General features: G+C 40.1%; 1 protein-coding gene across 1 annotated transcript in view; it reads right to left on the bottom strand.

Moving 5' to 3' along the window:
* PDZRN4 (PDZ domain containing ring finger 4) overlaps nt 1-25,172 on the bottom strand; it is a 228,406-nt gene extending 203,234 nt beyond the window's left edge. Inside the window, exons 1-3 of the mRNA XM_021545292.2 lie at nt 24,531-25,172; nt 22,198-22,284; nt 18,314-18,418 (exon numbers count right to left, since the gene is read on the bottom strand). Coding sequence (XP_021400967.2) covers nt 18,314-18,418; nt 22,198-22,284; nt 24,531-25,172 — 834 coding nt within the window. The remainder of the gene's footprint in view (nt 1-18,313; nt 18,419-22,197; nt 22,285-24,530) is intronic.
* Nucleotides 25,173-26,480: the final 1,308 nt, after the last annotated feature.

Genomic DNA, 26,480 nt, shown 5'->3' with positions numbered 1-26,480 from the left:
TATAATGGTCTGGAAATTGCTTGGGGTTAGTTTTGTGGGGTATTGTTTTTTCTTCCTCAAGAAAATTAATTTTCAAGTAATATTTTTAGTATGTATTTAGATCCTCTATGCATTCCAATATGAGATAAATTCTGAGATATCAACTCCAATTTAATTAATTTAGTCTGAAGTATTTATTTTCTCTAGTATTTATTTTCATTTGAGACAGAGACACACTTTAAAAGAAACAAAGTTTTTACTTGTAAGTCATGAAATGGAAACTTTCATGTGACAGGTAAAGGAAGTCCATATGTGTGTTTGGATGAAACTAAAGAAATTTCAGGAAAAAAAAACAAAAAACATTTTTTCATGTTAATTAGGAACTTAAATCATATTCCTAAGTGCAGACAGCTACTAGATGTCACGCATGTAAAAATCCAGCATATTTCTTTTGTTGCATTATCAGAAAAAATATAAAGATATTCCGATAATGCCAGTCTGACTCTTTTTTGTTATCTTAGATTTTTAAAATGTTTATTTTAAAAGCATGCAATCAAACTTCTGACCCATCACCGTGGTGCAGTTAATTAAAGTTAACCAAAAAGCAAATTCATCAAACTATGAATTTCCTTAATGTATTGCAAGACCATTATTATGAAAAGTAAATGGCAAGATCACAATGACTGACTGCCACTGTTCCAGACAGAGAAGAGAGCTTGAAAATGCTCTGTGCTCTCTATAGAGGCAGATTAAGGAAAGGGTGGGTAATAACTTTCATATTACTCTCAAACATAGGATTCACTCTGTCTGGCTCCATGCTGTTATTATTGCTTCAGTCCAGACTATTGTCTATTCTCATGACATTAATGAAAAAAGGAAAAAAAAATTCAGACATGATTTTTGGCTCATTTTACAAAACAGAAGTGTCATTAATAGCCTTCTGGACGATTCACAAGAATATACAATTTCACTAAGTTGCAGTTATAAAAGTCAACAAATATGGTCTGAATGGTACCTACACATAATAAATTGATATAATCTTGTTTTTAAAGTAAATGAGTAAAATCTTTTCTCTCACTATAATAGGTAATATAAAGCTTAATCACAATAGGTGGAAGCTTGTAAAAACTAACAAGTGAAATTTGTAGAATCACATTAAAATTCAATTTCATCTATTTTTCATTCTGATCTTTAAAAGATCTGAAGAGATTTTTCTATGCATTATGATTTCCTAGGTTTCTTTATCTTAAATATAGCAGCTCTTTTCTGATCTGTTTTGCTCAATGTCTTTCTGGGAAACAACTGTGAAAATATAATGTATTCAGATTCAATTTTTGAAGAGGTGGTTTGGTTTCTTTGTGGTGATTTTTTGAACTTCCAGAAATCTTCATTATCTATATAATATCCATTTAGTTCAAACTTTGGATAACCAGACCAAAATTAAAATGTACAAGTTAAAAAAACATTTACTTCAAACAAAAATTGAGGAATGTCTACTACACTTTCAATAAACAGGAGAAATAGATATTGCTATTTCCAAATAGGAAGAACACACATATATGCTTGCCTGTGATTAGAAGTTTTTACTTCAATCTTAATGTTCTAAAGGAAACAAAGTGATCAATCCTGTTTGTCCTTCTTAAAACTAATCTTTTTTTTAAGGTAGTATATCATTACCAGATCATTTGTAATGATGCTTAGCAACCTGATTTTGCAAAAAGAAATGCTGTGGACATATTTAACACTAAGATGGTTCATGCCCTTATACTATAATTTCACTTACCTGGTCTCAAAGGCTATACATGAGTAAGTAGATTAGAGGTATATCAACAAACAAGCACGGCCTGAAGTCTCAGAGTAGCTACAATCATTGTTAAAACTCTTGCTCTCATTTACAGGTCAGAATTTAACCACTCAGCAATAACAGATTTAATGTTGCATAGTTTTCACACTGATTTAACATGGCAGATGCAGAAATGTTAATATATATACTTATATACACACGTTTTATACGGATTCTGTGTATATGTAGTATATTGTGAATACACACCCTCAAGTGTCTGTACTGGGACCACTACTGTTCAATGCCTTTGGTGACAGGGACAGTGGCATCCAGTACACCTCAGAGGTTTGCTGGTGACACCAAGCTGTGTGGTGTGGTCAGCATGCTGGAAGGAAGGGATGACACTGAGAGGGACCTGCACAGGATTGAGGGGTGGGTCTGTGCAAACCTCATCGAGTTCCACAAGGCCAAGTGCAAGGTCCTGGGCCAGGGCAGTCCCAAGCACAAGTACAGGCTGGGCAGAGAATGGCCCCTGAGAAGGTCTCAGGGTTCCTGGCTCATGAGAAGCAGGCAAGGCCAAGGGAAGCAGAGCAGCACTCCAGGGCCCCCTCTATAAAATGAGAGCTATTTAAAGCTCAGATAAATGGCACCCTCCCAGCAACTGACAGCCCTTGGCAGAAGCAGTGGATCAACCCGGCAGTGAGACTCTTGTATGCTGCACACCAACCTGTAGGTGCAGACTAGTTGTAGGCAAACCATGTAGGTCAGATACTGCAGGTATTGGCCCTGAACACCCAGCTAAGGGCTCTGACATAGCAGGCTGATGCAGCAGGAGGGAAGGCAGCTAAGGTCTTGACTCAGCAGCATAAGTTCTCTCACCTCACTTCCCATGTTCATTTTCTTAAAACACATTAACCAGTTTCTTATCAGTGGGTAAATCTGATTCACCGAATGACTCAGCAGTATAGCTTTGTCTCCCAGTTTTTTGGATGGCCACACCCAGAGAAGTCAATTGTTTCCTAACTTTCAAAGGACCCCTAGGACCTGAAACTAACCCTTGTCATTCTCAATCAGTGCTGGCTTTTCAGGAAATAGATGTAAATTAAAATAATCAGCTTGATGAAGCATTAAAACTATTATTAAGTGCTATTATCTAGATTTCCCAGACTCTTACAATATTTTCAAATTTATAATCAACCATGAGCCAATATTAAGCAGTTGGATTACAAATTGTCTGCATCAACCCAAGGAAATTTCCTGACAGGATCAACAACAGTAATTAAACTAATTAAACATCACCAGCAGCTAACATTATTGAAGTAAATCAAAAAAGAGGAGGTAGGGAGGCATGTTTGCATTATGAGGAAGTCACAATCTTGTTGAATTAGCATTATGCACCATGGCCTGTAGATCTTGCTTCTGAAAACTCCCTGAACTCTTTAATGACAAAATACATTAAGTGAAAGCTCTGATTAGACACAAAGAACAGCAATAATTATTCAGTAGCAAAGTCATAGGAAGGCATAGGTTACAGCACTGCCTCCCAAGCAGTTTCAACAATTCAAGAGCAGATTTAGCAGGCTATACTCTACATCTAAGCATGGGAGGCCAGAGGAAAGAGCCATCACCTTTTGGTTACCACAGCTGCAGCACAGCACATGGAATCAGAGGATACTATTCACTACAATCTGAATAATACTGCTTTGTGCATTAACCAAGCTTCTCTATTTTTATGGTCTTTTATCAGTCTGAAATCTGCTTACATATCAAATCTGCTTATATATGTAAAACCAAGGATCTGTACATTTTGATTTTGTCTCTCCCTACAAGTCTCTTGGGAGCAAGAAGAGATTGACTCTAGTGGCAATACTGCTGCTGGCAGTGGGTGCTGTCACAGAGAACCACAGCAGCTTCCAGCTGTTCCTGGAAGCTTTTCCACCACAGCAGCTCCATTTCTACCTACAGGCAGTTCCTGCAGGTCAGTCACTTGCAACACTCAGCATCTAGTGTGAAATGACACAGATCTCAGCTGATTTCCCATGAAATGGGGTGTTCTACATCAAAATCAGGTATGAAAACTAAGGTACATGATGCAACTTGCATGTGTATACAAATACATGCATTCAATTAATTATGCACAGGTTTTTTTTGAAGGAGGAGGTACTTGTTACTTTTGACATATTTTTTAAAACAAGTCTCTGAATTCAACAAAGCTTCTACAATAAAAATAAATGTAAAGGTCTTATTAATAGAAAATGAAACAGCAATGTCTACAGAAATAATTCTTTGGAGTTTCTTGACGGTAATAAAATTACTAATAGTATAAATGCCTCCTACTAAAAGGGAAAATTCATTCATCAATACAAAAATATTAATCATTCAAAGTGAGGAAACTTGAATGAATGAAATATACTACTATAGCCACTTTATCACAAGTCAACTTGTGCAAAAATCACTTCCAAATTTTCACATGTAAAACAGTAGTTTGAAAAACAATAGCAGTTGCCTTCTGAACACAGAAAGGTTAAGCTCACAAACTGTAAAAATAAATTTTAAGTCCCATCCCAAAAGCACAGTTTTACAGCCATTCGATAGCTGAAGTTGGAAAACTGTTGCAAGGGAAAGTTAAATGATATCCAGAGAACACAGCTGAAAAACCATGTAAAGAAAAAAAATCAGACTGGAAAAGTCTGTTTAATAGATAAAACTTCAGCTGTTCCTTTTATGTTATCCCCCTGTCTCTGACATGCTAGCCCATTAATATATGAACTGAGTCAAATAAAATGCTACAAGACCTTCCACTAAAAAGTATCATAAGAAATTGATACTGAACATTAAACATTTGTAACTTTCTTTAGTCTGACTCATTTTTTAGATTGCTGTTTCATTATTATAATTTACACTGGTGTTTATGCTTTTGCTGCCAAGCATTACCTGTTTTCTCTGTAGCCTTCAAATGCTCCAAGGTACTTCTACAGCCAACATGTTCCAAATGTATTTTTAATGCCTCCCCACAGAGGCATCCTCAGAATCAATGCATCTCCCATGTGTGTATCCTAAAACCTGATATTCTTATTCAATGCTCAAATATGCTTGTTGAAACTGAGTGGAAACACTCAACCATGAAACTCCAGAATAAACTCTGGATACGAAAATCAATGAAGACAACTAAGAAAAGGAAATGTTATTTTGCAGGAAGCAATCCCCATATCTCCTAATTTGTCAGTCCTGGTCTAAAGAAAACCCCAAAAAAACCAAACCAACCAACAAAAACAAATTGTTAAAAACCCAAAAAAAAACCTCAGATAAACTTATCTTAAGTAAAAATACATAATAAATCTTTCTATGCCAGTTTTAATGAAAACACAATTTTCCCAAAAGCCTTCCCAAAGTTTGCAGCTGTCTTAGTCTGATAAAAGATGCTGCCTTCCTTCACTTTTGTCACTTAGATCTCTATAAAAAATACTAAACCCAAAAGTGACAAAAATGCAGATAAAAATTTCTTTGAGCAATAGTCTTTATTGCCCTTTTGCCAAAAGGAGTCTCAGTCTCAGTACCAGTCTCTCAATCTTTGCACAGTCTGTTTCTCTGAACAAACTCCATCTCTCTGAAGACTGCCAAAAAATCAAGCATTGCTCTGTTGCTTTCAATGGCTGGTGCCCTGTGCCATTTCACACATACAACTGCATATTCACTTGCTAAAACACATCACCAAGGCTCCACAAACTGCAAATAGCAAAGTTTGCTGACTCTGATAGAAAGGCACAGAGAACAGTCAAAGCTGAGATCCAGCACATGCTCTCAGCTGATGAAGGGGTTCATTCTTCTGCTACAGCAGAGCCAGCTAAACCAGAGATACACCAACCATCCCCTTAGAGGACACAGGCTGCCATCCTACACTTGGGTTCACTTTACTCCAGTTGGAAAGATGTAGAGATTAACAAGACTGGAGATGACATGAAACCATATGTTAATTGATTTCAAAGCTTGTCCCTAAATAGGGAGGGTTTAACTGGAGCATTTCAAGTTGCATCTCTTTTCATGCTAATTCCTGCCAGATTTTGAGTAACAGCATTCAAAATTTAGCAATTGAAATATCTGAATCATGGAATAAAGCATGATCTTCTTGTTGTATGCCTATTTTGCTTGGTTAGTTTAATGAAAAATATATAATTGAGAAATGTAACATTAGAACTACTGAGTTGGAGCAGGGCACCTCAAACAGGAGCACCACAGCATAGGAGGTAGATTCTAAGGCCAGTTTTCTAACTGAATTCCTCTCTTGGCACTTATGTTGGCATTTTACATATTATGAGTTTCCATTTAATTAGTGAATTATATAATTCTAGAATAATGGAATGTCAGACCCACAGGAGACATAATATACAAAGAAGAATAAACCAAATTATATTATTTCTTCTTAAATTTTATTCATTTTGGAATGACACAAGATTCAGTAAGGTTTGTTCTGGCTTTAAATAGTGAAGACCTCTGTACAGAGAGCATTAGCCCAACAATCTAACCTCAAAAGCACTAAAAGGCATTAAAAATATGTTGGTTCATGTGAAAATTCCAAAGAGTTCAAGATGTCTCACTAACACTTGCTTCAGCTGAATCTCATCCTAACTCGAACAACACTAAGTGAAATGTTTCAGGTTGAACTAATCACCTTTGCTAAAATATATGTCTAACTCATCCTCAATACTTGGAGAATGAGAAAATGTTGAGATATTTATCCATAGGCAGTAGGAATCTCAACTTAAGTGTCCCGTGTGGTCTAGGTTCTAATTTTAGATTGGTTTGTTTGGCTTTTTGTAGAGCTTTAAACACATGATCAGCACTCAGTAAACATCAGGCAGATAGCTTGACACAGCCTGGTGAACATCACTTATAATAGTCCTCCTACTTAGTAACATGGATTCATCATGGTTTGGCCAATCATTTATTGGTAAAATGCACAATACATGAATTCAGGGAAAGCTCAACTCATTTAAAATGGGAAAAAGCAGCACCATTCATGGTGCTTGCAATTTTTAATTGGACTCCACTGTTTTGTAGTACACATTTTGTCTACTACACATTCTTCTATCCAGTCCATTAGCCTCTTAATTCTCATTTCATTTTTAAGTGGATGAATCAAAGGAAAAACTTAGCAACTGGATTATGGAGTTCAGGCTTTTCCTGCCAGAACAGATCTTTAATGGCTCAAAGCTGAATAGACAGACAACAAGTTCTTTGAGAAGACAGGGTATTTATACACTAGGTGGTAACTCTGATTAAGAAAGCAGGAGTGGTTATTTTTTTTGTTTTAAAGTACATAAAAAGAGAGAGACAAATGCAATGCAATAAGTCAATATGAACCCACAGAGTTCTTAATTTTCTACTAAAACTCCCTAAAACACTTGGTAATGCCCTCAGCAGAATGGCTGTAATGGACTGCAGGGCTCTGACCAACATAAGACAAGTTTAAGGAATTGGATGAAAATTGTGTTCTCGAGTAGCTCTGCTAAGGTATAATGGCACTGTCTGAACAGTTCACACTCTGAAAATTATGCTGAAATGTCATCATGTTATTTAGTCTTTAAAATATTGTCCGTGGTTAGTGCTAATTAGAACATTCAATATCTGAGCTCAGTGATTAATAGTGGTCCTTTAGATTTCCATTACCTTATAGCAAGGAAGAAACAAAAGATATATAAAAACCCTATAGTCTTAGTACAAGGGCACAGTACTTAAGTGACTTAGAAAAGAAGGCTGAAAACAAAGATCTACATTTATTTTATGAAAAATTCTAGCAGTAATAAGAGTTCTTTAAAAAAATAATTATATGAACCATTTTTCCTTCTTCCAGTTTCTTTTTATATTGAAAAATATAGAAATATTCTTCCTAGTACTCACACTCTCCCTGCTATATTTTTAAATAAAAATTAAAAATAGAGAAATCATTAAAAATACTTGTTGAAAAATAATAAGGTATTTTGAGTATTTGGAAACACAGAAGAACCCATATGTTTTTGAAAATTACCATACTTATTCTGCCTACCACTCAAAAAAAAAAAAAAAAAAATTAAAAGGTGTGCTAGAAAGAGCATTATGGCTTTAACATGATTCTCTTGGTTACTAGAAACTAAATTTCTGTTTAAAAATTTCTCAAAACAGTCAGTTTTCCATATAATCACACACTTAGAACATACTAAAAGCTGGTTGTGCTGAGCACTAGGAGATTTTATGGAGAAATTAGAAAAAACAACATGCAATGTAAGTGCAACTTAGAAGTGTAAGTTATAAAGTGTAAGGTAGAAAGTGCTGCTACACATCTGGCACTAGCACAAGGCATCTGATTTGGATCAGGGCTCTCAGCACTGCAGGGGAAGTGAAGGATTCAGCTTTCTAGTCCAAATGCTGGACATTGTACCCCTCAAAAAAATGCAACTAATCTGCTCAAGAAGGTCACAACAGCCTGAAAGCTCCTGGAACATTTATCTTTTAGGTCACAGTAGCAGCTACCAGAGAAAGCTGGGGGCCAGGCAGACGTATGTGCTCAAAAATCTTGCTGACAGCATGAAGACCATATGGCTCCATGTTTGCCATGTGCCAAAGACTAGCCTAAATCAATCAAACTGTAACAGAGAAATGCATGGATCCAGATGTTTTAATTCACTCAAGACAGCAAATCCCTTCCATTTAAAATAGCATGCCTTCTTCCCACAAGCTGCTGGAAGGACTTCAGATATTTACCCTCTTGATCAGCATGGTTAAAGAAACAAATGCAAGATTGAGACACTGTACTTGGAAACAGATGAGCAAGCTCTGAGCCTCTGGGTCTCTCAAACATTGCATGCTCCAAATAGGGAGGGAAAGACAGAAAAAGGGAAAAAAAGTAATATTCTCTATCAACCAATTTCAGAACTTCTCCCCCATTTGGTGACCTCTTCTAGACACAGAGAATCAGAAGTCATTCAATTTTAAAGTTGCTAAACCATTTAACAGGTGTCTGGAATACAGTGACCTTCAAATAAAGTTTCCATACTTAAAAACTAAGTAGAAATCAGCAGGATGTCAACAGTTCTGAATTTTTTCCTGTCATTTCTCCCATTCCCTCTCTATTTCTGAGCCTTGCTACTTGAAAGACAAATATTTTCCTCAAAGAAAAAAATGTAAAAGCATGTTTTGATTTATTTTGTCAACAATATTTCATAAAGAAAATGTCTTCCAAAATAATTTGCATTAAGAAACGATGTTGAGTCATTCTGCACTCCTTTCCCATGGAAGCTGCGACTTAATCAAGTAGACTCTACATCCAAAGTTGTAAAATTACATTACAATTGCAATTCCAAACAAGACACATATTTACCAAAACGTCTGTGTATTAGTAACAAATGTATTTTGCTTAGTTTACTAAGTATAGTCTTTGTTGGTGGTTTGAAGTGACCACATCTGCTCTTGCCAATTTGAAAATTAGGTTTTTTATATAACAGGATGGCTTTAAATGCTGCAGAATTTTTCATTTTGGAGAGACGTTACCAAGGATACATGTTTTTTTAACATTATCACTTCTATTTTCAAAGCATTTGGAAATCACAGTGCTGTAAATACTTCTTACTGCTCCTATTCAAAAGTTCTAAGGAGGAGCATTCTCCCATTTGACACACTGCTGTATTTCACAGCTTCTTAAAAATGGATTTTTTAAATGGAATTAATTTTTTATGTGAAGCCTTGAATAATTGCTTCCTTTAGAGCATTTCAGCACTGGCAGACAGTAAAGGCTTTTTTCATTCAACCTCCAATTATAGACAAAAGTGATTACCTATTCCTTAAAAATATAACTAACTGAGTAAGAAAAAGAAGAGATCAAAGCCCTTGGAGCACATATCCTTGAGTCTGCAACAATCAGTTCAGTAACTTAAGAAGATTCTGCATTCACACAACACATGTAAGCTGTCAGTTCCTCCAACTGTGAAGTTCTCCCAACCACAATAAAGAGCAACCTTCATGAAAGGCAGAAGAAGGCTCTTTTCACTTTCTGAAAATGCCAAGAGCTTCTGGGGTGCCAGCAGCATGTGCTGTGAGAGACATGGCTTCCTTGCACATCCTGCAGCTCTAAGCAGCAAACTCAGCATGGTCTCAGACTTTATCAGAGCTTTCCATTGCTGGGCTTGCCATCAATTATTCCCATTGATCATAATGAGCCTCAAAGGGTTAGATCTCCCTGATACATCCTATAGTCCTCTCTAAGCTTCTAACTTTTTCTGCTCTCTATATAATTGACAAGACTAAGGAAAGTCTGGAGAATGCCTTTCCTACTCTCAGGTTTCCATAATTCACCAGGTTAGGGTACCTAGCTCCACAGCAACCATCAAATTCCCCATATCTCTACAACAGACTTGGACCAAGACAAAGCCAATAGTACACAACCTATAGCGCAGTTGTCATGGAGATTTGGCTTATCAATGGATGAGAAAGCACTTTCTTCAGAGCTGCCCAAGATCATTCCCAGAGCAAAGATCCAAAAGGGTTCTCACACAAAACCTTGCACCTCCCACAATAAAGATACGTTTCTATGATCTTGTCTTCTCTAACATAAATAGACAATGACATGTAAATATATGTGTATGCAATTATTTGGAAAATTCCTAAACAAAACACTCCCTTACATATACCCTTCTCTTCCTGGGAAGGGGATGAAAGCAACAACATTTAACAGCTGTTAGACAAGTTGTTTAATGCATTCCTGAAAGTGTTTAATTAACACTTCACATGAGCAAAAATTTCCTCTAAACCTGCTTCCTCACCTACCTATAAAACTGCATTGCTCTGGCAGCTGGGCAAGATGGAAAGATGCTTAAGTCTTGTTGTTTTGTAAGGTTTACCTTAAAGCTTTTAAAAAACCCCAAAAAATACTAATGGAAAGGAAGAGAAAGATGACATGCAACAAAGTCAAGATCAAACAGGGCATCTAGGAAGATGCTAAGCTTCAACTTGCCAAATTTCTGACACATTATACCTCAGGGGTGAGATCAGATATTTTCTGAAGGAGATGGGTGTGACCAGGCCTTCACATGATGCTGAGGGATCTGCAGCCCATGGTAGTAACAGCATTTATGGGATCTTGCAGGTTCTTACATTAGTCAACTCTTCCACAGGTTAACCAAAAACGCTTCCTACCAACACTTCTGAGTTGCCAATTTAGCAACTGCCTAACTCTGCAGACCCAGTACAGTTATCATAGTTCTGCCCCAGTACTGTTCCCTCTCATTTACCTATCAGAGTCCATGACAGTGTGTATAGATGATCTAATTTGATGATTCAGTGGCCCCTATTCCTACATGCTTTCCATTTCTTCCACACTTCCTATTTATGAGCAAGCACTAGAAAGTACTTCTCTGCAAACTTGAGGCTGGTGCTTTGTTCTCTTTAATTGTAAGGTTTCCCATTTTTATTTTTTCTTGCACATTCTTCTTCCCTCTCTCTCTTCTGGTCCTACACCGATCCATCTGTTGTAGAGATCTCCCACAGCCAGAGCAGAATAGAAATATCTCATGGGAGAGCAGTGATTATGCACATGCATGTGCATACAAGATCCTGAAGCCTCTTTCATCATTCCTAACCCAAGCTGCATAACAAAAAACACAGCATGGTAGAAGCAGCATAAAAAAAACAGGGTAGAAGATGATTTTCACCACTTTCTCTTGACTTCTTTCATGCTGGGTCACATTTCAGAAATACTCTCACAGTGTTACTTCTACCCCATCTACCTCATGCCATTTCAGTACCACAGCATAGTTTTTTTTTGCTTACTGGGAGCACCTTGCTGACCAAGATCCATGACTCACTATCTGAAGAAATTTACTGAAAAGGACGACCAAATGCACCAGTTCTGCAAATAAACTAGTTGGAGAGTTCATCTGGCGGTCATATTCCAACTACGTTTGGCATTTCCATCATTATTTAAATAAAGGCACTGTGAGCATACATATTTTCACAAAAACAACACAGCATTATACTTGCACATGTGCCTGTTTTCTGTGAGTACAAGACCAAGCAAAAAACAGATAGAAAACCCTCCTACAGGCTTCAGCTTCTCTACAGCTGCATCCACAGCAAATTCTCAGCTTATACATCAGACTAAAAGGCTCCATCTCTTAGAAAACAAGGCATTTTAGAATTTTTTCATGATGCTACACAAAAAAGTATCAAAAAAGTATCAAATAATATTTTGCCTGCTTATGAATCTAAGACTTCATTCAGTCAACTAAGAGATCAAATAGTGAATTTCTGTTAATAAAATCTTGTCATTCATTATTTACTCTATTACAAAAATTTTGCCACTTCTTAAATATAATTTTATTTCTTCCAGTTCTTTAGGACAGAAAGCATTCTGTGAAGTCTTAGTAAGACTAATGTACTTCACAAAAAAACCCCCAAGATGTTTTAGGTCACAGAAAAATAAGTCTCATTTTTCTTTTTAAAACACAGACAGTGAATTTCTAGAATTTTAAGTGCATTTTGGAAGGAACATAACTTGTTTCTCTAAACACAATATTTGCACTTTAGTTCAGTGAATAGAGAGGAATGCAGGCACCTCTAAAGACCTGTAGTGAGTCTAGTCAAATGCAGATTACTGATCTGTGAACTGAGGCAAGGAATTACAAAATTCAGGATTTCTAGGGTAACTACAGTCAACTGCAGAACAAACAGGGCCTTGAACAGTAAGTTCCTCCACCTACAAGAGATCCAGTCGTCATGGCCTTTTGATAGCGGGCACCAGCAGCAGCAACCACCTTCCAGGTAACACTTACAGCTTGAGTTAAAACACAGAGGATGAAAACCCAATGTATTGGTATTTATTCAGTCAGAAAACCCCATCTCTCACATTTTAAAGTGTTCCAGCTAGAGGATTTCCTGGTTAACAGCATTTGCTATCTCCCCTCCCAAAGTCAAGGCACTATGTTAGAAATGCAAGTTTCATTAAACAAAGTGTCATGGAAGACACAAGACTGTAGAAGAAAGAGGGAAATTCTTGTGTATTGTCACAAGCACCTACCTGGAAAAGGGCAGGGCCAGTATTGCAGATACAGCTCTCTGGAACTAGTGTCTATTTCACACCAGGTTACCACTGGATAATCCTGATTCTCTAAACACCTGCTGGCACCAAGCTCTGTTTGAGGGGGATGGATGGATGCTGGTCTAACACAGGAGAGCCTCTGCCTTAGTAACAAGGGCAATTACCTGGAGAGGTAAATTCAATCCTTTTCAGGCAGAGACCACAACCAGGTTCTCTTGCTTTTTGGAGAAGCACTCTAAGGCTTTCTGTTAAGCAAAAAATCCAGTGGAGGCAGCAGCTCCAATTCAACTGAAGTTATGCAGACCAGGTCACACCCGACTTAAAAAATTTAGTCAGACAGATGAAAGATTACAGGTGTCCAAAAACCTGTATCTCAACAGGTGAGGGAAAGGTGAAAAGATTATACAGACATTTCTAAGCTTGTGGTTTCGCTAATTTATTATGCCAGGGATCTGTCACACTAATTAGGAGTTATCTAACGATTTCATGTGCCAAACCTGGCTAGCAGCAACTAATATTATGACTTTGTTACAGATTTAAGTGAAATTAATATAGCTAAGGCATATTTTGATGCACTGAAAGCTACACCACTAAAATTAGTTTTATGAAGTTTTCTTAGCTACCACACAAATTTTACTGGCCACATCTCATGCAGCTTTGCTTCAAAGTCATCCCAAATCTTTTGGCTCTGATCCCAGCAAGACATTTTAAGACTCACTACTTCTACAGACATAATCTGACACTGGAGATTCTTAGCCAAATAAACATGACTAGTATCAAAGATTTTGCTTGAGCAACATAGTGCGTGTAATGACAGAAACATGCAGAAGATAAAACATCACAAGACTGACACACAGCACAGTCAGCAGCCTGGCAATAGTTAAAAAAGTCTCTGTGTAGGCACTCAGCAGATGTAAGTTACTTCTGCCAGGATAAGCCTTAAGACTTCATCTTTATTGAAACTGGCTTTGCTGACATGTGCTTCAAAGCCATTGTGAGAATATTCTCCAAAAAACTGGAAAGAACAAAGGGAAACATGGAATACAAGATGAAGCCTTATTTATCATCCACTCATGGAGCTCAGGCTGCATGAACAAAATACACAGTCACGATCTATAAATGCATCTGTCTTATTTTTCAGACTTAAAGATCCCAGACTAAAAATTGTTTTCTTTCCCTTCTTCTCTGTCATGCCTGCTTAATTCATGAGAATCAACTGACTAAAATGCAGAAGGGCCAATATTCTCATTTTGCTTGAAAGTTAAAGAACAGAAGTCTTTTCCTTGCAGTGCAAGGAAAGAAAAACACTTGAGCCTTTCAGCTGCTGATGTGCTTACAGTTCCGCATATGAATATTTGGACTTCAACCTAGCCCCTTTTATTTGCATATAAAGTTTTTCATTGCTGTTTTCTTATATGGCAAACCTACTTTGGTAATGTTAATTAATAGTTGCTTCTTTTCCTCAAATTGATGAAAAAACTGTACTTTTTAAGAAAAAAATACCCCAAACCATCAGAAATTCTATCTGGATTGCAAATTCTGCCGTGGTCATGTATTTTTTGTACAACATTGAAGTGATTAAAGAGTATTCTGCAAGACACTGTGACTTACAGAAAGGAAGACTGTGAGAAAAACAATAATGGGGTTGTTTTTTATTCTAAATCTGAGCTTAAAAACAGAGGACACCATATACCAATATCTGTAAAATTAATGCCACACTAACAACAAAATAAAACAACTCAAGGAGTCCTGACTAGCTTGGTAACTAGGCATTAAGTATTGTGCCTGGAGATCTGGCCAATGTGGTGCCATATTTATGTGAAGGTGAACTGTCTGCAAACTGAGATACAAGTTTTCCTCCATATGGAAAGAGCTGCTTTCAGCATTACCTGCTCAGAACTCTAAGTAAAAAAGCAGCAGGTGAAACACTCTTATGTATCAGTAACATTGCTAAGGGTCGTAGCTGTTTTATGCTGCCTTGAAGAGGTAATCAAGCATGAACAGAGATAAGCAATGAATTTACTCAGTAGGAATGATTAGCATGCAGTAAAGGGGAGGTAAAATGATGCTGAGCTATATAACTGAGAACCATTCTAAACATGCTTTAATAATACATTTTTCTCCTAGAAGCAAACAGAATTATTTGAACTAGCACAGAATAATAAACAGCCCTGTGCACTTCTTGCTGTTTGTCTCCTCTTGACAGATTCAGAGGTAGAGTGGAAAGGAAGAAGGCAGAGATGCAAAAGTTAGGGCTCAAGTGGCTTTATTCCACAGCTCATATTCAAGGGTTTCATGTTGGAAGTCACAGATACCAGTGCTGCATGTAGTTTTATGAGATGCATTTTACAGAATGTGAACAGTTGTAGTCCTTGGAAACATGATGCTGTGTCGATTTCAGGGAGCTAGATTTTTGGATAAAACCTTCTGAAAGCATCAGAAGACCATGATATCTGCAGGAAGAACCTGCTACATAGAGGTAATTTGTAAAGGTTTATTCTTGATGAATAAATAATGATCATTTGGGACTTATAATAGGATTCCTGAAAATACATATATATACACACATACATACATATATATATCAATATGTTGCTTGTGCACATCACTGTCCCAGGTCAACTTTACACTGCACACTGCATAAACAAGTAATTTTTTCACAGAGGCATTAGCCTTTAATAAAGAGGCTAATGCTGTGCCTGAAACCTGTTCTTCAGCAGAATAGTCAAAATGATCAGCAAGGCTCCTGTGACCGTCCCCCATGAAGAGCTGCAGTCCCTGCAGGGGATCTGGGGCTGTCACTCTCAAGCACCACCACCCTGCCAGCACACAGGCATCTGTTTCAGCTTTCAGGTCCTCATGAACAAAATATGCTCCCCTGAGGGTAAAGCCAAATAAACATCAACGTTCTTCAAATGAAAGTGTCAGAGGGTCTATGGCCTGGGCATATTGATCTCAAAAACTTCCAGCAACTCAAGTCATTTGTGTGGCACTTTTACACTTAGAATAAATACCTCAAGAAAGAAATCTGATTCCTTCCCTTGGCATCCTTCCAAATACCTTAATAATTTGGCAATGTTGCTGCATAGGTAATGATAAATATAAAATAAAAGGCAACACTACTTATATCTACCAGCCTTGGCTCTCAATTCCATCTGCTAGTGCCATAGGACTGTGAGATCCATTTGCTGCACTAGGTTGCCCACAAGATGGTCATCTGAAATGTGCATAATTCACCATAGTCAACCATCTGCAGTCAATTTTTGTTAAACATGTGATAAATCACTATAACAAATTACCTTCTTTATTTAGCAAACATGCCTTGAGAACAGATTTTCAGATTTAATGGGATAGTTGTGTCTATTATCCCATTAGATACACATTGCTAGAAATACCCCGGGCATCCCATTGCCAAACAAATTACTTAAGCTATTAAAGGGTCTTCAAATAACATCAGTTCCTTCTGCTCTTGATTATTGAAGAATGACCCTATAAAATATCACCCATTAGATCAGATCACGAAAAAAAGTGAAAAGCAAACAATAAGAAGTCCCACTTTCTATTAGCTTCTCACCAAAACTCCTATTCCATATACCTGCCAACAGTTTTGAAATAGTTCCACTCCCTGATTATTTCCTCACAGCAAAAGTTTTCAGAATGATGTCTCACAACAAACCACATCAGAGCTGGCAGGGCATCCCACTGCAAGAAGACATTGATAGCTATGCATGGGAAAGGAAAAATTCAATGCTCTGACTCCAGCTGTTTCCTGTATCTAGCATGAAGGAATAATTACTTATTTTCTCCTCCTCTTTTTATTTTGGTCTAATAAATTTTGAAACACTGAAACATATACTAGAAATTTTGGCCTGATCAAAAATATTTTAAAATGCTTGACAGAATACAAAAGTTATATACAAATCTGTTGCATATTAATATGGTGCTCCATTCAGAGCTGTAGGAATACTTATGCTAGATTGGATCTATAATGTCACATAGAACTGAAATCTGTTTCAGTATGATTTTATGCAGACAATTTTTCAACAAGTAAAAATCAAGCATCAGTTATGGTGACATTTTGAGAAAAGAGCTCACATATAATAAACACTGGTTTGTGACTTTATTCTTCTTTCTTCCAAAACCACTTTGTTTCATTTTTAAAAAACAAGGCACTATAAAAGCACATTAAATTAAAGCAGGAAGTGTTGAGCAAATGTGTGAAATTCCCAAAACACAGTGTGGTAAATGAAATAGTAATGTCAGAAGAAAATAGATCTTTACAGAAAAAAAAAAAAAAAAAAAAAAAAAAAAAAAAAAAAAAGTATCTGAAAGCTTTTGTATACCTTAGGGAAATAAGAAGTATCTTGCAAGTTCAGTTCTGCTCGGCCCACTTGGTGTCTCCTAGAGATGCATTTATCTGCCAGCTAAGAGCATAAGCTTTATTCTTCCAAGAAATATATTCATTTGATTTCACACACTGCTCTAGGCTCCCAACATTAAAAGCAATGCCAACATATAAACACTCTTAGCTTATGCTTTTAGTCCTTAGTAGGGATATAACACAAGAAACCAGCAGCAGAATTCTGCATTTGTCTTCCAATCCACTTATTTCGTGTGCCTTTGTTCAAACACCCATCCCACTGGCAAGTTCACACCATGCTCCTAAGCCTCCTCTAAACTTGCAAAGCTGGAGTGACGTGGCCTAAACAAACCCAGCAGCAAGCAGTACGTGCTGTCACTGCGAGCTGTGTCAGAGCTGGGATGGGAAACGCTGTCTTGGCAGCACCCTAAGGAGCCTATTTCAGCTGGAAACTGCTCCTCTGAGATTTCTTGACAGGGCTAATTAGAGGTACACATCCAGTCTAGACATCAATCTATTCTTCCAACTGACTTACTGATTTCTTTTATTATAGTTATTTTATGAGAAAAGCAGCATACAATGCAGGAGCAAACTGAAAATTCTATGCTGGCAAATTACATGGCCATGAAAGTGCTGTAGTGATCCAGGTGAGAACAACAGATGATCTCCTTCCATTCATACAGCAGGAAGTACTTCCTGTAATTGCTTAAGAAGTTTCAAAGCAGTGCTTACCAAGCCATCTTGTCTGCCTTGTCCCAGAGCCATGAAAGTAACAGTCCCTACACAGGACAAAATCAGTTTCACTAAACCTGTGAATTTTCAGTCATTCGTCTTCTTTCTCAACTTAAATAAAAGAAGCACAAAATGCTTCTACTTCTTGCTATTTAAGTGTTGACACCTTTGCTTCACCTAGATCAGCTTAATCCTAATACAAGTAGATTTATTACTTGTTGGAAAAATCCATCTTGTGTCTTTAATTCTAAGAAATGTTCAAGCAGTTCAGTGTACAAGAATCATGTTCAGACACAGCAAAAGAGGAAAATTACAACCTACTTAGGGTGAAAACCATCAAATCCTTTATTAATCTCATAATATGACAGACTAATCCATTACTGTGGGTTCTTACCTCAATAATCTTGTCATGAATTTGCAGGCCTTCTGCTTTGTCTGCAGGTCCATTTTCCAAAATCTTTGACACATAAATTCCCTCAGCAGATTCCTCCTGATTGTTCTGTACCAGGCAATAGGGGAATTGCAAAAAGGGCCACATTAGTACAAAAATTGAGACAGTACTAAAATCAGCAGCAATGAAAAACTTAAACCCACCTGAAATATGCAGCTCATTTTTCTAGCTAAGAATTAAGCTCCTTGAGATTTTTTTTTAATTTGCTTAACACAAAGTAGTTATTAATCAAAAGGACAGAATTAATGAACTATTCCAGCAATTTTTATAAGATTATCCATTTACTTCCGGTTATTTTAGTCTAAATGAGATACAGTGTGCAACAGTAATCCGATCTGAGCTAAAATACTTGGAGCAAACCTCAGACATAAGAGCAGCCAGTGACTAGCACATAAATGCACAGTGAAAGACACTGATAAAAATGAATGCACAAGTGTTTCTCTCAGAACGAAAAGGGCTCCTGCAGTACTGCTGCTTGCAAACTGCCTTACTGCCTTTGAAAATAAAGCTCCAAGGAACAACATGACACTAGTTAGCTGGCACGTAACAGTGAGAGGATTTGGTTGGAACTGGTTAACTTCATAAATCCTATTCACATGGGAGATTGAGAATTTGCTCAACTATGAAATCCATACAGACGAGCTGTGGACAAAAGGAGAATCCATCTCCAGCTGATCTTTATGCAACACTAAGTACAACTCACATAAGGTTGAATTTGAAACAGACAAGTTATCTACCACAGCTGCAACAATATAACTGATGTTGCTGTACATGCTGGAATTACTTTATTTCATCATATGATAATTAAAAGTAATTTTAAATAATTATTAATAAAGAACTAATGTCAAACAGACACTGCCTACTTACAGGGTTCAAAGTGTTTATATAAATAATAACCTAGTTAGCAATAACTGAAGGAATCTTTTTCCAGCTGATTTATTCTTTAGATTGCAGTTTATATGATGCTTATTTACCTTCTGTGACTGGTGACTCCCTGACCAACAGCACAGTTCATACGTGCACAGGTTTCTAGTCTAGGTCCTATACAAGCATGGGGAAAATCCTTTTTAACTTTCTATTAAGAAAACTGTGAAGACATATGTAAAACGTTCTTTACACAATGTGGCAACATTCCTATGGAGACTCGACCCAGGTAGATTTAAGGTCAATAAATATTTGTTCAGCAAAATATTAGTCAGACTATGTTTTCATAAATTCCTTTTTTTCACAGAGACTCATACATGTCAGGAAAGAAGCAAAAGAGAAACACAGTAACAGTTCTAGCAATATTTTGAAATTATGAACAAATAGATTTCCACTGACTTCCCATCTAAGCAGTGAGAAATGAAATTCTGATAAAAGAAGCATAATGGCCATTAGGGAAAATACAAGAGGGATGTGGTTTGGTTTCAACCTGAGGAAACAAAAAGCTAAATTATAGCTCATTTCTGAAAACTGTGTTTCTTACCATCAGAAATTTCATTGGCTTTTTTCAATAGCAATGTATGACCTGTTTTTAAAAAAGGGTATTTCAGTCTGGCTTGTGGTCCCCATCAGTTGCATGTGCTGGTACCCACCACTCCTGAGAGGAAAACACAGCACAAGGTGCACTGAGCTCCAGCACTGTCACACAGCCCAGGGGCTGTGCACAAACTGTGGTGCAGCACACATCCCCACCTCCCTCCAGCCTGGCTTTGATGTGGTGTCCTCAGGGGAAACAGTCCTGCCAGACAGACAGAGCTGGGGTCCATCAAAGCAGCCTCGCTCTCTCAGAATAATGAATCACCCCTCAGAAACACACTTATGAAAAGCAAGTTCCATTCTGACAAAATAAGATGATCCTATGATGAGTTGTTCCTTTCCTTGCCTCCTTCCTTCAGGTAGAAGGTAAACAGTGGGGATGCCTATTATGGACTGGAAATAAACACAGCCAACAGAAAGTATCTGTGTGCATTACCCAAGTGACCAAGAGTCACCTGCTTTCCAATGGAAAAAAGCTGTATTGCACTTATAAAATACAAATAACATGATGAAGAACACATCCCCAAGCACATGACTAATATAGAGACATCACTGTTCTGCTCTTCTGCCACAGGAGCCAATGTTTCAATCAAGGGCACTTTTTTTCTGGACAGTCTGAATGTACAGAGCACTTTCATGAACTGTTTTCGTCTTTTTAACAACTCCTGTTCCACTATTTAAGCTTTCCAGCAGAACTTTGTGTTTTTACTATTTGAGTCAACACAAGAATTATTTCCTGTTCTCTCCTCAGCTCCAGATACACCGAGTCTCACACTGATACCTGGGAAATGCCAATCAAAAGCCTGTAGTAGTCACACTTGTCAAAATAAGAACAAAATGCAAAGGAATTTCCAAATTGAACTTCAAAGACTCAGAACTACCTGAGACTCATCCCTGCCTCACAACCTCACAAATTTGTCTCCAAATATGAGTGTTCATAGAAATTAATTTCCTTTTCTCCATTCAGCAGTTTTCTCAACACACAATGCTATAGAACATTATATATTTATCATTTACTCCTTAAAATTACAAAATATTAAGTCAGAAAATGTGACAGTTATGATACATATCACTGTTGCAGTAGCACTGTCAGCATCTAAGCCTTTTGAAGAAGCTTAGTTGCCATCCCAGGAAAACTGAACAAATGCTCCCTTTCCCCTGCAGTTCTGCTACAGATGTAAATAAGAGATATCACAATGCAATCCAAACTAAAGATTGTCTGAAATTTGTTTCTACTATACTCAAATATGAACATAATCCTGGCATGTGTGTTTTAATTTTTAGCCACTTGTTGTCTCAGCTTTCCACTAGAAAAATCTAAGAAACTCTTGATTTGGATTTACAGCCCCAACATCTGATAACTACTGGTCTTCATATTTACCCACAGGGAACAGTAACTACAGCACAGACAGTGGACTGATGGGAACAGACTCTTTGGCACCACTAAATATAGCTTTAGAGCAGAAGATTGCCAAACTAATATACAGGGTCCTACTCCCCTCCTCAACAATACTAGAAGGCTACAATTCTCCCCTTAACAAGAACCTGATCAGTGCATAATTATTACCAAGCTAATTATTACCAACCCTTTTTAATCAACTATTAATTTTCCAGTTTAACAGGTTTCTTTACCCTCTATATGCAATCACAGTCCTGATTAATGCTTTTGGAAAGATGAAGTAAAAAAAGAAAAGCAAGCATATTCATGTATATATTCTAAGTGGGGGCTAGTGATCCTTATGCATATTCTATGGTTTGCAACGAACCTTCTAAACCTACACTGATTAGATTAAGATACAGCATTGGTGAAAAACTGTTTCAGTTCATAAAGAAAAATTGAAAGCAGGCATGTGAGGACAGGACATGTAATCAAATTATCTGAGCTACAGAAGAAAATTTTCTTTTCTCCTGTAAATGAGGAAAAAAAAAAAAAGAAGGCAAGCTGTTTCACAAAATTCCAAAGGCTTAATCCTGCAACAATGACTTTTACAAGTAGTCCCAGATATTTCCATTGAACAGTTTGCATGAATACATATTATTCACATGGGAACTGAGTGTAAACCAGCCTAAAGTTTTAAGGCAAAACCACTATGAACACCCTTCCAAAAATGAGAATAATACCATTTTCATGAGATAACATCCTCCAAACAATGACTCCAGAGATACCTGATTACCTGATGATAAACAGTTCTTCTACCTGAAGAACAGATTCCATACCTACTCTCATCAAAAGTTACTCTTAATTAACAGCGTGTACAGTAAAAGTAGATGGGGGCAAAATCACCTACAGTTACTTTCTGCATTACCTGACTGGGTCGTCCTCCTACAATATTGAATCCCAAAGTGTCATTTTCTCGGTGTAGCATGATCACTAATGGTTTGCGTACTCCTCCCTAAGAAGAAAGAGATTAAACATTGTTAAAGAACACAGTCTCAACAAGAAGTTATTAAATGAAAACATTATTTCATGTAAGATTTTAGCTGGAGAATATATAAGATAAGGCTTGAAGAAAAACTAGGCTGAAAAGACTTGGCACTGGAAAAAAAAAAAAAAAAAAAAAAAGAAAAGACAAGATTCACTGAAAAGTTAGCAGGTAACACCTGATTATCTCCAGTTATCTTCAGCTGAACAGAAAAAAAGGACAGATTTTAGGTGTCAGGAATGCTTGGCACCACTGAAAAAAGTCAGAGCTCCAAATGTCTGGAAGTGTCTATAAACATAAAATCCCTATTAGTGTTAACATTTTAGACATTAAACATACAGATTAAAATACACAACATTATAAATTTCAGACCCCAAAGTCCTACCAGTACACATTTTAAAGCGATTTTCAGAGAACACAGAGAAGATGAAAACCAGTTTTTATCCCAAACTTTTTCTTTCCAAAAGGAAAGAATCCAAAACATCTGTAAAAATATGGGTTGTAGTCTGAAAAAAGGCTTAAAGTATAAACCAGACACTGAGAAGTATACACGTAGAAAAGGTTAAAGATGAGAAAAGAAAAAATCTTTTCCTTCAGTGGACCAGGTGAATAATTAAAATATTTTAAAATTGAAAATCGGAGGCTTTAGCACAGCAAGTTACCTTACTTTACGCTGAAACCCACATGTTATTAACTGTGCCAGTGACGTGTCTTATGCCCGAACGATAGGTTTGAATTTAATCCCGTGCATGTCTACGGGAACAGCGCAGCGCGACGGAGATGCGCGGGCGGCAGCGCCCACAGCGCCACCTGCCGGCGGCGCGGGCGCAGCGCCGCTCCGCACCGCGGCCGGCCCCCAGCGACAGTCCCGCCGCTCCTCCCGCCGCACCACCCCTTTCCTCGCCACCCCCCGAGCAGGCACTGTCCCACTGCTGTCCCACAACACATGACCTTATCTCGTCTGACAAGAGATGAAGAAAGTGTATGAAACCTCTCAGGTCCACCAACCTAAACCTCACAAACTAGCTAACTAGAGGAAACGTAAAAAAAAAAAAAATTACTCAAGTTTTCAGAATTACTCAAGACCTCCGAGACCTGTATTCTGAGGCATTCTTGTGTCCTGTGAACAACGTCCCCTTTCCCATTTTCCATGCAGTAGGCAGATGCCCAGCACACTACATTGCTTCTTCGGGTGTGAGTTTCACTGCTCAGACCTTTTCCACCTGGGATTTTGCTTCCCAAGGGCCCAGGTAGATTTAGGTAGAAAGAAAAATTCCTTGCATTAAAATACTTCTCACCACGGCTGCAGTCAGCAGTGCCTGAGCCTACACAGTGAGCTTCCAGGCAGGAATTAAAAACCAACCAGTTCCACCACAGCAAGTGAAGCCAGCTCACCGCAATTCTCGCATGGTTTGTTTTGCCTGAGGAGCGTGTCGGTCTCTGGGCAATGCCCTCAGATCTGAGAGGCGAGCGCAGCAATGCTCCGGCCTCTGCTTATCAACGGCGGTAGCTGTCATGCCATTCTCCCAAAGCTTCGCTGTCCTTTTGCCATCGTTTCCAAAGTCTACAATAAGTTTGCACTCAAGTTTTTTAAGACGACTTCTAGCTGCTCAAATAAAAGTTAAAAGCCAGCTCCACGCCCCTGAGCTGCCGCCAGTACCAGCTGGAGCAAAACGAGAAACAAGAGCAGCTGGGTCCCTGCGAGGCGGGGCGGTCTGATGTGGACACCCTGATCGGACGAGCCGGGACCCGCTTGCCAGCTGCCAGCCCAGGAGCGAAGCCATCTCCCCTCCCGTCCGCTCCCCATTCTCTCCGGCCGAGCAAGCGCTCGGTCGCAGCCTCTGCCAAGCACTGCTGGGCTCACCGATTTCGGCTACCGAAGGGCGCCGGAAGAGGGACAGGCAGGGAGCGTGTCCCCAGTGGAGGTGTTACAAAAAAAAATCAGTAAAAACAAAACTCTTCATCTGGCAACAGGGACCGGCGACTATATCTCCCCGAAAGAGGCGAGAGACGGCTCGTACCGCCCGGGGGATGGGCAGCGAGATCGGGCTGGGTCCCGGACTGCTGTGGTGGTGACTGCCGGCCCCGGGGGCACCGCCCGCCCCGTCACTCGGCCGGTGGCTCACAAATCGGGTACGGGCAAAGCAGGAGGAGAGCACAGCTGGAGGGGCGCAGACCAGGCGCGCTGCCCCGCCGACCCTTGACGCCGCACTCACCTTGCCGGGCTGGCCGCCCGCCAGGTCCCGGGCGATGCTGCTGATGTGGCTCATGTACTGGCCGAACTTCGCCTGGTACCGCCGCGCCGTCAGCTGCACCTCGCTCTGCAGCGCCGACAGCTGCGCCAGCAGCGACTTCTCCCTCCTGCTCCAGCGCAGGGCCTCCCTCTTCAGCTCCTGACCCGGCTCCGGGGCGCCGCCGCCCCGCAGCGCCCGCAGGCAGCGGTGCCCGCCGTCCGCCCGCGGCTGCCCCGCCGCGCTGCCCGGCGAGCGGCCGGGGGAGCGCCCGGCCAGGGGCTGCGGCTCGGCGGGGCCGGCCGGCCCGTAGCGGCACGCCGCCAGGTGCGCGGGCAGCTCCCGCAGCCGCACGGTGCGGCCGCAGCCCCGCGGGCTGTAGTCGCACTTGACCTCCAGCTTCTGGACGAGGCTGCGGAGGGGCAGGACGGGGCGCAGCTCGGCGGCCGCCAGCGGCCGGCAGCGCAGCGGGCAGCGGCGGCGCCGCGCCGCCCAGGGCAGCAGGCAGCCGGCGCAGAAGACGTGCCCGCACGGAGTGGACAGCGGCTCCTCCAGCACCCGCCCGCACAGCCCGCACTGCAGCTCCGCCGCCACCGGCCCCGCGAACCGCGATGGGTCGAAGCCCATGGCGCGGCCGGGCACCGCGAAACTTTCGGCGCCGCGACCCCGGCCTGGCCCCGGCGCCGCTGGAGCCGGTCCCGGCGGGCGGCGGCGAGGGGCGGGCGGAGGAGCGGGGCTGCGCCGGGAGAGGCGGGCGGCGGCGCTGAGACGGAGATCCCGGCGGCTCTCCCCACCCTCTCGCATTAGCTCCCTCTTCGCGGCGCTACCGCCCCACGCCCAGCGCCGGCACCACCTCCGCCCTCCCGGAGCATCCTCGCTGCGCGGCGGGGCCAGGGACCGAGGCGCCGGGACGCGCCGCCGCTCGGCCCGCGCCCGCCGCCCTCCCCCCGCGGGCACTGTCCCGGCGGGAGAGCTGTGTCCCGGCGGGTCACTCGGGACTGGGCTGTGGGCCCGGAGGGAGGGAGGGAGCTGAAAGGCTGCGGGACAGCGAATCGCTCAGGCTCCGACTGATGCACACTTGTGCTGGTAAATAACGCGCACGTGTGAGCACGCCGGTTTCATGTCTCTCCAAAAGGCTTCCTCCTCTCTTTTCCTCCCGTTTTGGGATATCTGTCAGGACACAGAGTCCTGAAATCCCTAGTACTAGTGCTCTCTTTGCTGTCACACCATAAAGGAAATAAGTCAGGATAACAAAATTATTTGTTGGGCTCCCTTAAACTACAGCATATGCATAAACAATACGTTTCTTTAAAGAAAAGCTAAAACACAGCAAAATCTGGAAAAGCCTAGTTAGGATCAATAGCTGCCTGGATTCTACCCCTTCATTGCTGCACAACCCACAACATACACTGAAACATGAAACCCCTAACACATTCCCCACATAACTTCACTACTGAAAACACAGGGCCAGATTGCTGCCCCCAGCCCTGTGGAAAACCTCCCAGAGCAGAGAGGGATGGAGCTCTCTGAGGGGTTTCTTCAGTGGACTCCTTCTCATGTGGATCAGACACCATCATTTTTGGAAAGGATGACAGGTTTGGTCTGTCCAGGCTCGATCACAGATTATTTCCTGGGCTGAGAACTTCTGAGGTTAGAGCCAGGGTGTGTCCTCACCACTTCTGCAATTTCTACTTCAAATTCTGAATCTCAGAAGCATCCCTCTAGGAAAGCTATGGGGGTTTTTGAGACCCAGTAATGAATGGTTCTTTTCCATGACTAAAAATATATAATGTGAGCAATACAGCTGAGACTTTTTTTCCCCCAAAGCAAGAAGGAAAACCTTGCACATACCTGCCCATAGAACTGAATCTGGGATAGCAGATGTTATGTATACTCATGATTTACTTAAAAAAAAGATTGGCAATACCTCACAAA

Source organism: Lonchura striata, chromosome 5 (genome assembly GCF_046129695.1).
Source record: "Lonchura striata isolate bLonStr1 chromosome 5, bLonStr1.mat, whole genome shotgun sequence".
Taxonomy (NCBI): Eukaryota; Metazoa; Chordata; class Aves; order Passeriformes; family Estrildidae; genus Lonchura; species Lonchura striata.
The sequence above is the reverse complement of the archived record's forward strand: the minus strand, read 5'-3'. Positions and strand labels throughout refer to the sequence as shown.